The 14,860-nt window shown below is 38.9% G+C and overlaps 1 protein-coding gene across 1 annotated transcript in view; it reads left to right on the forward strand.

The window, feature by feature from the left end:
- The window catches only part of evi5l (ecotropic viral integration site 5 like), a 47,675-nt gene that overhangs the window by 3,931 nt on the left and 28,884 nt on the right, over positions 1-14,860 (forward strand). The window contains exon 2 of the mRNA XM_059340101.1: positions 13,926-14,301. Coding sequence (XP_059196084.1) covers positions 14,060-14,301 — 242 coding nt within the window. The 5' untranslated portion in view covers positions 13,926-14,059. The remainder of the gene's footprint in view (positions 1-13,925; positions 14,302-14,860) is intronic.

A 14,860-nucleotide genomic window follows, 5' to 3' on the forward strand; every position in this document is an offset into this window, starting at 1 on the left:
ATGAATGATGTAGGCCCCTTAGTCCAAGTACAAAAAAAGAAAACAGCTACAACTACAACTGACAGTTGTTGTTTTTTTTAGTATTGATTCATCTGCTGATTATTTTCTCAATGAAGCGATTATTTGTTTGGTTCATTAAATGTTCCAGAGCCTAAGCTGATGTCCTCAAATGCCTTGCTTTAATTCGACCCACAGTCCATAACCCGAAGATACTGAGTTTACTGTCACAGGAGACAAACAAAATCATAAAATATATATCTCAGCTGGAATGATGGTGCTGTTTTTTCTTATCTCTACCAAATGCATTGCCTGTGTTAAACAGCAGCACCATCTATACTAAAAAAGTCAAAGTAAAGTTTTACTGTTGATATAAAGATGTCGATATAAAACAAAAATGTCCCTATAAAGCTATCAGTGTAATCTGTCCTGGCTCTGGTCTTACTGGCTGACTTACTGGTTGCCTGTTCTGTTGCTGGCCTGGTCTGTGTGCACTGCACTTCATTTCCTTTGCTGACACATGGAAACATGGAGCAGCTTGATGACCTGGCTGCCGTGATTCAAGCTCACTACCACTGCAGCTCCTCCACAGCTCCCCTCTCTCTCTACTCTATTGTTCATGTCGGCTGCAGATTTGTAACTGGATCCATGCAGCTCTGCAGATTTTACACCGATTCATTTTCAGACTGCTGCATGTTGAATTTACATCTACATGCAAGTTATTTTTAAATAATGAGGCAGAAATATGCATAAGGCCCTTATAAATGTTCTATGAATTAACTTGATTGAAATCAGCTCTACTATGAATATTGCCTGCTTTTCTATTTAGTCAATAGTAGTTAGGCCACGGGGCAATCGCACCGAGCACTATTGTTATACTGTGGATTTTTTCTTCTTCCTCTTCTGGACACAATTTCGTCCCGCTACAAATTATATATCAAAACGTGCTCTTTGATTAGGATCGGTGTGCTATTACTTTTCTCTACGGAATACAAATTTTTCGCGGCGTAAGTCACAAAAAACTGCCCGAAATTTTGCATTGAAGTGAATGGGACGGCTGAAAAAGCGCGCAATCGCGCACACTCCTCCAGATACACATGTTACACACACACACATTTTGAGGTTAAAGGGCATAGGTTGCTGTATAAATAAATACTTGAAAAGGAATGCTTGTTGTAGGTGTGCTCCTTGTATATAATATAGCATCATAACATTACTGGTATTAATTGTTTGAAATCTCTGAAGAATCTCATCATAGTGTAACACACCGTGGCCCTTTCAGAATTTCCTCAGAGGAAATTTTCTAGTTTGATCTGTTGCATTGCCCAACGTTGTTTCCTTCAGCAAAGGTAGAAAAAGTGCTCAGCACTGGGTTCCACTAGCAATGTGTAAGTTTATACTTATCCTAGTTTGAATGCAAACACTGGTCTCTAACTTAGGCCAGGGTTATGCACTACTAACATTTTAAGAGTAGCACCAGCTGAAATAGTTCCAATGTAGGCAATGGCCCTTGGTAGGTTTAAAGTCTTCCGTAAGATAGCAGTTGGCATTGTGCATTGATTTGGCAGGTGGGATAACTTAAAGGAAGAAGAGTGAATTATACCAGCTAATTAAGGTTGGATTGCAATCACCCAATCCTAGTGCGTCCAGGTTTACTTACCTTTTTGTTGTTGTTTGGTGATTAACATTGGCTATTTTTGGGTCTTAGTCTCTCTGCTATTTGGTAGCAAAGTGTTCAAAGACAATTTGGGCACCCAGGTTATGGCATTTATATTGTGATGAATCAGTGTGAGTGTTTTCTTTTAACCAAATATATGAAAAAAAAACAGCTTTTTGGGGCAATGAGCCATCTGCTGTTCTAGATCAGCTGTGAACCTTGAATGCCCATGCTGACATAGAGTTGACTGGTTGGGTCATAAAAAATTTAAAAAGTTTATTAACGCCCTCGTCCCAGATTCATTTTGTTTCATGTTATTTAATAACATGATGATGAACACTGCAACAAGACCAGCTTTTCACTGACTACCAACTATTTCTTGGCTAATGTGGACGCGTGTTAGCAGTAACCACTAATGTACAGTAGTTGTGTTTTCCAGTTGATGTGACAACGCTGTTGTTCATCATTTCTTTCCACTGTTTTGTCAAAGATCAAGGCCCTTGTACCCTCATCACCTGAACATGTGATTTGCTCAAATGCTGATTTTTCGAAAAATGTTTTACCAGTAGCTAAGATGACACAGCTTTTGTATCAACAGACTAGTTTTGACATAATGTTTAGTGTGGGCATTAAACCCCGACTTACTTAGAAAATTTACACTGGCTGGGGCAATGGACTGCAGATCCTTAACTTAGTAAAGTAATACAGTACAAACATAAACCACTACAAGTCCTGCTTTTAAAATATTAATAAAAGAACAAAAGCATTATTAGCAGAATGTAGTTAAAATATCAAGAGTAGTTGTTCCCCAGAGTAATATTACATTGTTTTTTTTTTGTTTTTACAGTATGATATAGTTTAGTCCAGTGGTTCCCATTCTAAGCATCACAAGATAAATCTTAGAATTATTTTCTTTCATCTTTGCTTTATTGTGAATTATTGGATAATTTCACCTTCTTAGGCATCAAACTGTCATTTAAAGGAAACTATGTGAGGAGAATATCTCCGGTATAACCGCCAATAATTCACAGATATCTGAAAAGCAAGCTTTTTAAAGGGTTCACAGCTAAATGGGCCAGGAAGAAGCGGTTTAAATGTTATTTGAAGATGCTACAAAATACAAAATGTAACTAAAGCTTTTGGATAAATCTAGTGGAGAAAGAAGTACAGTATTTCCAGTATTTTTTAAGTGGATACATGGATTTCTTCACTCAAGTACCTGAAAACTGTACTTAAGTACTGCATTTGAGTACAGCAAAAATGTATTCAGTTACATTCCATAACCATTAAGTTGAGTGGCTATTGCTAAACAGCGAGGACTAAATATTTCTTAAGCATATAGCATTACTAACGTGCTTATGGTTTTAACTACCATGCTATCTGTAGTCTGGTACAAACATGTTGCTCTGTACAAAGGGTTGCAACATTTCATCAGCTAGGTCGAGTTATTTTTTAAAGTGAACATGAGGGAATGATTTACTGCAGGGTGAATCTGTGGGAGTATGATTAACAACACTGGTGTGTTACTGAGTGACACACTGAGGCATTTTGAAACCTGTGTTGTTGTCACACTGGGCTGTTGATGATGCTGTCTTTGCACAATCGACCTTTAACGTGATGTGTCCTGTCAGCTAATGGGCCGTCAATGAGCCTGTGCGTTGGAGTAAACAATTCAGAAGTTAACAGGTTTTTGATTTTCTAAAATTTGATTACTTTTTTCTAATTTTCCCAGGAGCTTGAGGTAGTTACGACATACAAGAAAATAAGCCAAACATGCAAATTAATAAAATTTTTTAAGATGTATTTTGTAGATTTGTAGTGCCTGTTTCCCCTCTCACAGCCAAACAGCAGATGTTTGTAATCAGAATGGGTGATTAAACAGCAGCTCAGCCACTGATCAGTGTTTGTGACGTGCTGCTGGGAAAGTATGAAATTAAAAGATTATATAATAAATGCAGCAGGAAATTTAATGTCACTCATTGCTTTAGCATCACATTAATGTGCCTGTGGTAGCACCCGGTTTGCAGCAGTTATCCTCTATGGCACACTCATGTAATCCAGTTTTGAGATTAGTGTGTGATTAGTGGATGTTGCAGTCTGTTTTATCATGCATTTTTACTTATGAAATATTAAATAATCTGAGCAGTATTAGTACTAATGCACTAGCCGTTCAGTGGTAGAAAAGAGCAAAATATTCCTCTGCACTTGAAAGTAATTGATGGGTTGAGGATGGCTATTTCTAGACAATTTCCTCTCTCAGTGGCACTCAGGGGAACCAAATCATCTGCAGAGGGATACTAACTAAATTTGGAGCAGGAAAGCATTAGTCATATATAGTGAACATGGTCAGTAGATTTAGGGAACAAAGTCTGGAAAAAATGTTTTCGTCAGTGTCACTTTGATTGCCCCAAATATGTCTCCTCCCTCATTCAGGCTTAATGTCATACTTAATTCTCGTTTGACGAATCCCAGAAAACATTCGCTGCATACAGTGGTCCCATTATGCCCACCACAAGGTTGAGTTCATTATCATCATCACAGCAAACATTTTTTTTGCAGGGTCAATCTCATGTGCTTCCACTGTGCACTTTCAGTCATAAACACAGACTAAACCCAAGGCATAAAAGGCAAAAAATCTTTCCCAAAGATGGGAGTAGTTTATATCATGCTGATGTATGAAGTGTTCATTTCTCTAATACTTTTGGTTTTGATTAGTTATTTGATGCTATAAAATGGCTATGTAATGACATGATTGACAGCACGCATTGTGTTCTGATTGGGCAAGGCAGGTGTTTTGGGTGGGAAATCGATACCGTAGACTCTGGCTCTAAATGACATCACCAGCGCAAAAAAAATACACTCATAATTTATAATAATACTAGTATATAATACTCATAATATTAATTTAGGTTACCATATTTGTTGGATCATTTTTGTAGGCTAATACTATGTAAGTGGTAGTATTTGTTTTGCATTGGTGTTTGGACAGTTTAATTTTATAAAAAAGCTTCATATCATAAACAGATCACATGGTTTGTATGTAAAACGTATATGAAAATATGAAAAGTAACCAGTAACTGCAGCTGTATATATATATATATATATATATATATATATATGCTGTGAAAATGTAATTCCCTCAGAAATCTAGATAAGAAATGTAAATGCTGTACTGTCAGGCAGCTGCTGTAAGGTCATTTAAAAGCCTGATTTCATCATCAACAAATTGATTGGCACTTTACACACCATTGCCCTTGTGCACTATATGTGGAGTGCGTTTAACTTGTCAATATGTCCGCAACATTGCGGCCAGGACCTAAATCCATGCATTGGTTTCAGCTAATAGAGTCATTCTGATTCCAGTTAAGGCTTCCACAAACACTGAGGGAAAGAGCTTTGAGCTGCAATATCAGAAGAAAAAAAAACCCACATCCCCCATTTACAATGAGACGCTTTGAGCAACATCGAGCCCAGCAGCAGTCACAAGGACAGTGGGTCCAGTAGATGAATGAATAGCGTGGAAATAAGCAGTCCACGTGTCGATAACCAAACATGAGATCATGAGCTGGAACAACAGTGAGGTTAGCAGCTACGGATTAACAAAGAGGTCGCCCTCGACGTCAGGGCTGGAAGGCCCCGAGGGCAAAGCACACACGCCAATTTAGAGGGAGGGGTGAAACATCAGCGAGGTCGGGATCCAGGCGAAAACTAGCTGATTTTCATTTTCTTTCATAAAATGCTGGGCAGGTTTTTCCAGGAGATTGTTTGGATCTCTAGGGAAATAACTTATGCCTCAGAATATCATGTAATATCACTATACTGTATGTCTCTGCTTATGTTGCAGACAGGAAAATATGGATGGAGTTGTTGTTGTTGTTGGGTGTTGATAAGAGATCAAAGGAGGTACTTGGGTTTTTTTTTTTTTTTAACCCTTGCTATTTAAATTGGCCAAGGCTGGCTGAACGCCGCCAAGCCCAGATGGAGTCTCTGAAAAGATCTTTACACCGATTTAAAAAGTATTTTGTATATCAAACACGTCCTCCTGGGGGGTTTGCATGCAAGCCACGTTCACAACATTCAAAACATGGAGGAGCAAAGGGGACGTGGGTTCATGTTGGATAACTGGAGGTTGTGTGTGTATGTGTGTGTGTGTGTGTGTGTGTGGTGGTTTTGGGGGGGGGGGGGGGGGGGGTGTTTAAAAAAAAAAAAGGAAACAATAGCGCTGTCTGTTTCTGTAGGCAGTGAGAGCTCGGAGGGGATGCTTTCAGGCGTAGACTGTACACAATGTGATAATTGTGCATGGTGATATTGGTCAAGGAGAGAATAAACATAAACAGACAAAATTAGGCATACATCTATCACACACATGCACAGCAACACATGCACACTCCGAGGTGGAGCTCAAGGATATGAACATGGACACAGCAAGCACGGAGACGAGTCACATGCTAAACACTAGTCAATCATGTTGCACATCCACTCTAGACATGCTTGGAAACACTAATGTAGATGGATAACAGTGAAAGCCCCCATTCCTCCTTTATCTCACAGTCCTCTGCAGTTTATCCCAAGTACACAATGACATTAGAGGGAGCCGGCTGTCATATACAGGGCAACAGCCAAGTGCAGAAAATCTGGCTAGTTTTGCTTTGTCAGAGACCTTCACAATGTCCTTCCGTTAACGCGCGTCTGTGTGTGTGTGTGTGTGCGTGTGTTAGACAGAGAGAGAGAGAGCGAGTGAGTGAGAGAGAGAGAGAGAGAAACTCCCACTTTAGAAGCACTCTGCTGTAGTCCTGCATGACTCACACCTTTTACAGTGTGGTGGGCTGACCACAGTGACACAGCTGAACAGCACTCTGTGGTGTTGAAACCTCTCTGAACGTATTTTCTTTTGTGGCTGATTTTGCAGATTCTTAAGATGTTTTCACGGCACTTGGGTTTTAAATGCTGTTCCTGAGCCTGATATCACTTTAATCTAATGGTGTGCTTATGCAAACAAATTCAAATTTCTGTCCCAACAGGATCTTAGTGTTAAGAAGCTGAAATACCATTTATCAGGTTTTAGTTTTATCCTGTTTTTATAGTGCTTCACAAATATTTAATTGAAATGGCAATGTGGACTAGTTTAATATCCAAATATCAGGAGATGCAAAATATGTGTCAGAAGAAGTATTGCCCAACAAATCATATTCTACAGACTAAAAATAATCATTATAAAGAGACTCCTGAAAAAATATAATAATATAATAATATATTTTTGAATGAAAATAAGATTAATGATACAAAAAATATAATTCTCTTCAATATCGTTCATCATTTCACAATTGCAATATCAGAAAAAAAAAAATCATGATTATACATTTTTCCAAATTGTGCAGCCCTACTGTTTTGCAATATATTGTGGTAGTGTTCAAACCTTGCAAGGTTGTGGGAAAGATATGATAATATGGATGTCAGTGATCTGTGCAGGTAGCTAGCCTAAAAATTAACTTAATGGATGTGTTCATGCAGCGTTTTTCTCTGGCAAAGTGCAGGAGGTTGCAACATGGGAACTATTGAAATAAGGCGCTCAGAAAAAAAATACATGTTGTGGACTTTCATTCAGGAAGCATTTAGCAATAAATCAAAACTCCCTTGTTGTCGTTGTTTTCTTCCAGGCCAAGCCTAAAAAACAAAGTGGTCAGTTTAAAGGTAAGATGAAAGTTGAGGTGAGAATAGTGTGCTGAGATTTGGCTACTTGTCGGGAGTAAAACAGCTGTCTGATAAGGAGGTTTGATTTGATTGAATCTGGACTCCGCTCATGCAGTTTTGTTTTTTAATTTAAACTTAATATCATTATCAAAATTATTTTATTCATCCCGAAAGGAAATTCAGTTAGTCTGTTAGCTCTTGAAGAACTAGACGGTCTGATGGCTGTAGGAGCAAAGGATCTTTTGAATCTCTCCGTCCAGCAATAGAGAGAGAGGAGCCGTCCAGTGTGATGAATGAATGATGATGAATGATACATAATTACAGGCTCTCATGGAGAAATATGGAGATTGGTACATTAATTAATGCAAACTATTACCACAAATTCATGGATTGTGACTCTATCACTGATAATTACATCCTTCTGAATTCACTCAGCCTAAATCCCAATGTCTACAATGTCTAAAGCTACAGCAGAGAGGCCCTTCAACAATTATTGAAACTCTGTCTAGAAGGAGCTGGCTAAACAACATTATATTGTGCTCTCTTGTGCCTTTGATTTAAAGTATCACTGACTGGCCAAGACGGTGGACATTAGCCTTTTAATGTCCACTCACAAGGGTTGCCAACAGACATTTGTTTAAATCAAAGTCATGCGATTGATGGAATTTTTTTGGGGTACTTTCTATGCCAGTGACCAGGAAAATACAAAAAAAAAATACAGTAAAGAGTAGGATTAATTAAAGACTGGATTTGACGTCAAGTGGGGGACAATTCAGAACATTATGCTGACCTTTTAACCCATTTAAGCCGGGAAAGCATTACCGCATTTCTAGCATTAAAACCGGGAGCGCTGTTGCGTTATTCTACCATTAAAGCCGGGAAAGTAGTTTTTATCTACCTATTTTCTAGTTCTTGGCCAATAAGCTGCTATATGTTTTGCATTGAGGTGATACTTGAGGCTCGATGTGCTGCGGTGATATGCGAATTCCTTGACAACCATGCTCTTATCGACGCTTCCATCCGTTGTTTTTTTGTAACAAAATGTCCCATCATCCACGGGGCCAACCACAGCAGTCTCATCAGCTTCTTCTTTCATGTTCACTGTGGTTTGTTTTTGTCTGAACTCATGAACACTAGTAGGTGCTCCAGTATAATCGCTCCGCCTGAAACTCATCCAGTGAGAAACGTTCCGCGGTGCAAAAATAAGTGCGATTAAAATGCGTCAATATTTTAAAGTCTCGGCCCTACTTTTATTACTTTATACTTCGTTGAGTACCCTGAAAAGTGTAATATAGATAAAATGTATTATTATTATTATTTATTATTATTATTTTATTACAGTAGGCTAATGAGAACTATGTCTATTTCTTTCAATGGTCATATCATGTTTGCATCTTGCTAATGGGCATGTATTAGTATTATGCATAGGATTTTTATTCAGGCATCATCACATACAACTGTAAACAGTAGCTTACAGTCCAGATACAGTCACACTAGCGCACTTTATGTTTTACATTTTTATTGAAAATAATGCTTCACTGACAAAAAATTATTGTACTGACACTTAATTTTTACATTTTTGATTGAAAATAGTGCTGCTCAGTTGGCAGAGCACCTGCCCAATGTGTTGAGGTTATAGTTCTCACTGCCATTTCCTGTCTCTTTCAACTCTCTTGTTCAATAAAAGGTGAAAAGGCATTTTTTTCTCTATTTGCTGAAATTTTTGATTAAAAAAAAATGTATTGAAGGTTTGGACAAATAAACTCAACTTCTCATGAAAGCCACAGGTATAAGCTCTCAAATACTTTTTTGAATTACATTTCTATCTGCTACAGAGGCTGAAAATCTTCTGTTGAATTTCCAGAAAAACTTCAGGTTTTAGGGGGTTCTTTCAAAAATCGCCCATAGGTTTTCCAGGCATTTTTTCCAGGCGTTTTAGGCCTAAATGGGTTAACAAGGCAGCACTGATGAACATAAAATAAATGTTCACCGACAAGTTTTTTTCCATGCATTAAGTGAGATGGCCAGTCAAAGGACCAGTATGAGTCATTTTAATCTTCATGATGGTTTTAAAGGCCAACAAGATCTCTTTGTTTTGACTTCAATGATATCATTAATTGGCCAGTTTGCTATATGGATCTTCTTTAGAGTTTAAAGAAAACATGTAAAATTACAGGTCACAGTACTTTTTAATTGGTTGCTTATGAAATGTTATGTATTTTATACATGTATTTTTATTGATTTAATCAGCTAAGTAGCTGGTTGTTTGTTTTTCTTGCAAGATATCTCAGCACTGCTACTAACTGAATGGTCTCTGGGTATTGAGATCAAGGTGAAACTATTGAAAAATATCTAAAGTTCTAATTTTTGTCAATAATATACTCAACCTTAGTCTCACTGCTGGGGTTGAGGTGAATGTGACTGATGTGGCAGATGCATCACTGCCAGAGGCTGAGCCATCTGTCAGATGATTTTAATTTCAGAAGAAAAGACAGACTGATGTTTTAGTCACAGAGGGGTAGTTTAGTTATACCAGATTCACTTGAGTTATTAACTACTGTATCCAGGAAAAGCTGTTTCATCATTAGCTTATTTGGGTGGAATTACTTTGATATGAGAAGGATGTTATTTCAGATTTGTCTTTATACCGAGCCCTTTTACAAATGTGATTGGTCTCATTGACTTGTTAATGGCTCTTTTGATTGGGCTGGTTTCTGTGCATGAATGTGCTCCTTGTCTCTTCCCCGTGCAGTGTTTTCCCTGTTCAGACTGTTACTATGCTCCTCTCCTCTCCTCTCCTCTCCTCTCCTCTCCTCTCCTCTCCTCTCCTCTCCTCTCCTCTCCTCCTGCATTCGTATGTTTCCCTCAACCTTCATGGTTGATTACACGGTCAAAATCAATTTTTTCACTGCATTGTTCTCAACTCTTCTAACACATGAACAGTTCAATATGGTATTTGTCGATCAATTAACTGTATTGCTCTTGTTGCTGTCGACTATCATTACACTGCAGACTGAGCTTGTATATTTTTTTGTGTCTGGGATTTCTCTCCTGCATAAGTGCCTATACGCATTATTCTGAGTTATTATTAGCTGTTCAGCTGCACCGTGTGTGTGTATGTGTGTGTCGCCAGAAGATATTTCCACAGGGCTCCCCCAGTAAATGAGCTGCAATCCATAATGCAGAGGAGGGAGAGTCAGGGGAGCGGACTGTAGCTCCACATTTTGTTCCCTGTTACAAAGCAGCAGCTTGACCTTTTGGCTCATTTTCTCCACTGACCAATTGCAAGTCCTCCTCAACTGCTTCTCTGATTGCCAGCTGCAGCACGGACAGAGAGGAAAACAGACTTTATATGTGTATACTGTGTGTGTGTGTGTGTGTGTGTGTGTGTGTGTGTTTGTTTGTGTGGAATGAGTCTTCGTCATTTCATTTCCGGTAGGAAGCTTTAGCAGCTGCCATATAAAGCACAACAACAAAGCTCTGAGATATTTGTGAGATGTTCACACTGACCCCTAATATTTAGCTATCTTAAAAATGTATTTTTCAATCCTAGAATCCATTAGCTATCAGTCTGACAACGATTTAGCCTCTGGGGAAAAGAGCTGACGTATAGGGGTGTCCTGGTTCAGCCAATGAATATCAGAATAACAAATATCTGGGTCAAGACTTTCTCTTGCGTCCGCCGGTCATTGTTTACAGTTTGATTAGCAACTTGAGATGGGAGAATGGAGTCGAGATGATGTCTACAACCAGATTGCTTCTTTAGTTTTGAATACAGATACATTTTTAAAAAAAACTAAGAATAATTTAAAATGGTAAATTGGGGTTAGACGATGGCTCAAAGATTGGATTTTTGCTATTGCGCTCAGCCTTTTTTGGTCTCTGCTGACTTTACCTGCATGCAATGAAAGCTTTGCAAGAATGTGATTGGTCAATACTAATTGGACTCCGAACAGAAACCAGAACACTTCGTATACCAAAATCTTTCCCGGCAATCAATAGAAAATGAAACGGGACCGACATTCTGAAACTCTAACGGCGAAATCTTGCCCATGACTTTTATTTTCATGTGTGGAGTCAAGTGTAGTCACATGACTCCTCCCATCCAATCCGAGACATGGAAGCAACATGGAGGAGAACTCAAGCACCAAGCCAACTGATGGTTTGGACACATTTTGGCTTTAGGGAAAATGACACCAAACAAAGTCAAATGTAAACAAAAAAACTGTTTGCAAGAAATGCAAGTTATTTATTTCCTACTGCTTTTGAGAACTTGATTTCCACTTAAAAACTAAAATGTGGCGTTTTTATTTCAAGCGATGCTTTGATTTCAGTTCGAAATATTCAGTAAGTAACCACAAAGTAGTTCATCCGTGTGTTTCCTTATTTTCCTTAAAATCACAATTTTTTACTCATTAAAAAATATCACAGCTTTAATAATTTAGCATATTTACAGTGAAGACCATGTCAGTGAACTGTAAGGGCAAAAAACAAAACAAAAAACATTATAATTGAACGTAATCGAGGTAAAATGTTCAATTAATCTTGATATTGATTTGAGGTCATACTGGCCAGCCCTATTGTTGCCTTCATATTCTGGATTCAAAGGTAGATGTGTGTTTATAGACATTAGTGTTTGTTGGGTTTATATGTTAGGGGAAGGACAGCATGAGGTTTAGATGTGCTGTCTAACATTAGCAAGTTAAATTTTGCACTCAAGAGACAAATGCCTTAACCTTGTACGAACTCAGAAGCAACCAATTCCGATTTGAAGACCTAAACACACAAGTAACTCACTTATAAAACATCAAGTCAAACAAGAATCTATTCATGAATCCAGAACAGTACGCTTACACACATTTCCCACTGGCTGAAAAGACTCTGTTCTCTTGGTGTGAAATCACACCTGGGTTCACATGAAAAGGGGAAACAATGGACTTTTTTTCACAGGAGACATTTTGACTTCCCATTGTAGGAAAAGCACAGGTGAGACATTAACAATGGCTCAGCTCCATTAAGTGTCCCAGGCAGCTATTCCAGTGAGCCAACATGCACAATAGCAGGGTCTGTGCTAAGTGCCGTCATTAATGTTATCAAAAACACCTTTCCTACTATGACATGTCAATGTGCCTATTGTGAAAATGGTCGATTAAAAGCTTCACTAACTCTCAAGTTAGTTTGTAGTCAGTGGCTTTTGATAGATTTATCTCCTATTGTGCTTTAATCATTCAGGAGGTGTGACCATGGCTCACAACGTTTGATCAGTTGAACAATAGTGTATCAGGTCATTATGCGTGCAACACTGCTGTTTATTCTCTCACTTCCTTTTACACTGATAAAAGAAATCCAACACAGAAGTTAAGATTATCACCATAGAGCACAACAGTTTATTTATATGTCAAACACAAAACATTGTTCCAGAGTTCGGCATCACTGGGCAACCTTCTGTCATAGTGAAGAAAAACACCTCTCTGATATTGGTGTCTGTCCGCAGTGATGGACCGGGATGTTCTCAGCCAGGATGATGTCATTACAGTGACTCAGGGCCACTCCTTCAAAGTAGTCACTTGAGCCAGGGTGTGGAGGGACATTATGGCATAATGTGGGTTGGACCAGTATGGCCAGTGTGTTTAAAGTCCGTTAACCCTCTAAGACCCACATAGAGCTATTTTATAGTTTTAAGGGGGGGGCAGGGGATATTTAGGGGGAGATAGCAGATCAATAGATGTCACATACAAGTGGTATAATTCATCTGAAAGCTGGGAGCCTATTCTATTTATTCAGTGTATAACATTATTCCAAATTGGGGTGTGTGATGTAAACGTCATATTCTGTTGTAATATTTTGGATAAGTTCTTTTTCAGAATGGAGAATTTTCCTATTAAGACTTGTAGGATATGGCGATATTATTTTCGGGGCATTCTTTGGACATGTATACAGCGCATTTGGGATGTTTACCAAAATTTGCGACACACGGCCTATTTCCTGTTTATGGTCAGTTCTGTGCATTGTACACAATCTAACCAACCAATAGCAAGGCTGGGGTGGAGATGCATGGCCAAAAGAAAAGCCCACATTTCAGGTCATAAGGAGAAACACACTTACTTTTGAGTATAAAACATGATTTTGTATAAATGCGTTCCACCTGTCCATATTTTGACATGATGAATAGCATGTTAAATGAATTGGAGTATTCACAGCTGCATTTAAACAGGAGGTCGTTTTGTAGGAATATTGTCTCTTTTTGGATTTTGATTCTAATATGTGAGGATTTGCTTTATTTTTCTGTTTTATGTCAATGTAAATTTGACATTGTTTATGTTTAGGCTACTGGTCTGACAAAACCAGATTTTAAAGATCACCTAATGCTCTGGGAGTTTGTGATGGGCATTCTAGAAAATAAACAATTACTCAAAAAAAACTATTTTAATAAAAGATTTAAGATACATGGACATGTTCATGTAGCCACAGGTTTTGACATATTTGTCAAAGCAACAACATGATAACTGCTGCTTTTATTTATTATTTTCTTTAATTGTGTGTGGTCGCTCATTTGAATTTATTTCTGCATCCATGACAGGTTTGAAGACCTCTGATCATATTGGCGCCACGGCCAGCCAGGTGGCCAATCAGGTGACAGCCAGGCTCACTGAGGAGGGAGACCCTCTGACCACACCCACACTGCTTCACCCATCCCTCGCCATCGTCACCGTCATGTCGATACCCAGTGGCAGCCCAGAAAGAGAGAGCTCTGGTGGGGCTCCCCCTCAGCTAGAGTGCCCTTCTTCCCCTCCCGGCATGGACCCAGATCCCCCATCAACGGGCAGCCCAGTGCTCAGCCCAGACTCATCCTCCCATGATGCAGTGCTGTCAGCACCGGCAGCCTCCCCGGCAGACTCTGAGAACCTAAGTCCTGATGAACTGGAGCTGCTGGCCAAACTGGAGGAGCAGAACAGGTGAAATCAGTCACTGTCCTCATGAAGCTTAACTACTGAAAACATGAACAGGAATTTTTGATCCAAGAGTAATGTTTATCCCCTGTATTAGGTAAGGTTTAATCCCACACAGCAAAGAGCACCAGATTCTCCAAGGGCAATGTCTCTTCACATGTTTGTATCACTGCAGAAAAATATGTATAGTTATGATTAGACTTAATTAACCCTAGCAGCATTAAACAACTTACAAAATAAAAAGAGAAGCACTGTGTAAGGAGTCACATACTGCACAATTCTCCCTGCAGCCATCACAAGTTTCAGCAGAGCGGTCAAAGTGCGGGGCGTAGGAGTCAAATGACTTGAAAGAACCAGACATTCAGGGTCAAAGTGAGATTGAACCTAACACCCTCTGGGTAAAGAGCAGCCTCTTTAATCACATCATCTCTGCTTTTTGCTGCCCCAGACTCCGAGGAACACAAGGATAGAAAAGAAGAAGTAAATAACATTTTCAGCTTTTCAGAGCAGATCAATACCACTCTCATATCTGTACGTGACTCATGAAGCTACGGTCAGTTGACAG

Source organism: Centropristis striata, chromosome 1 (assembly GCF_030273125.1).
Source record: "Centropristis striata isolate RG_2023a ecotype Rhode Island chromosome 1, C.striata_1.0, whole genome shotgun sequence".
NCBI classification, from domain to species: Eukaryota; Metazoa; Chordata; class Actinopteri; order Perciformes; family Serranidae; genus Centropristis; species Centropristis striata.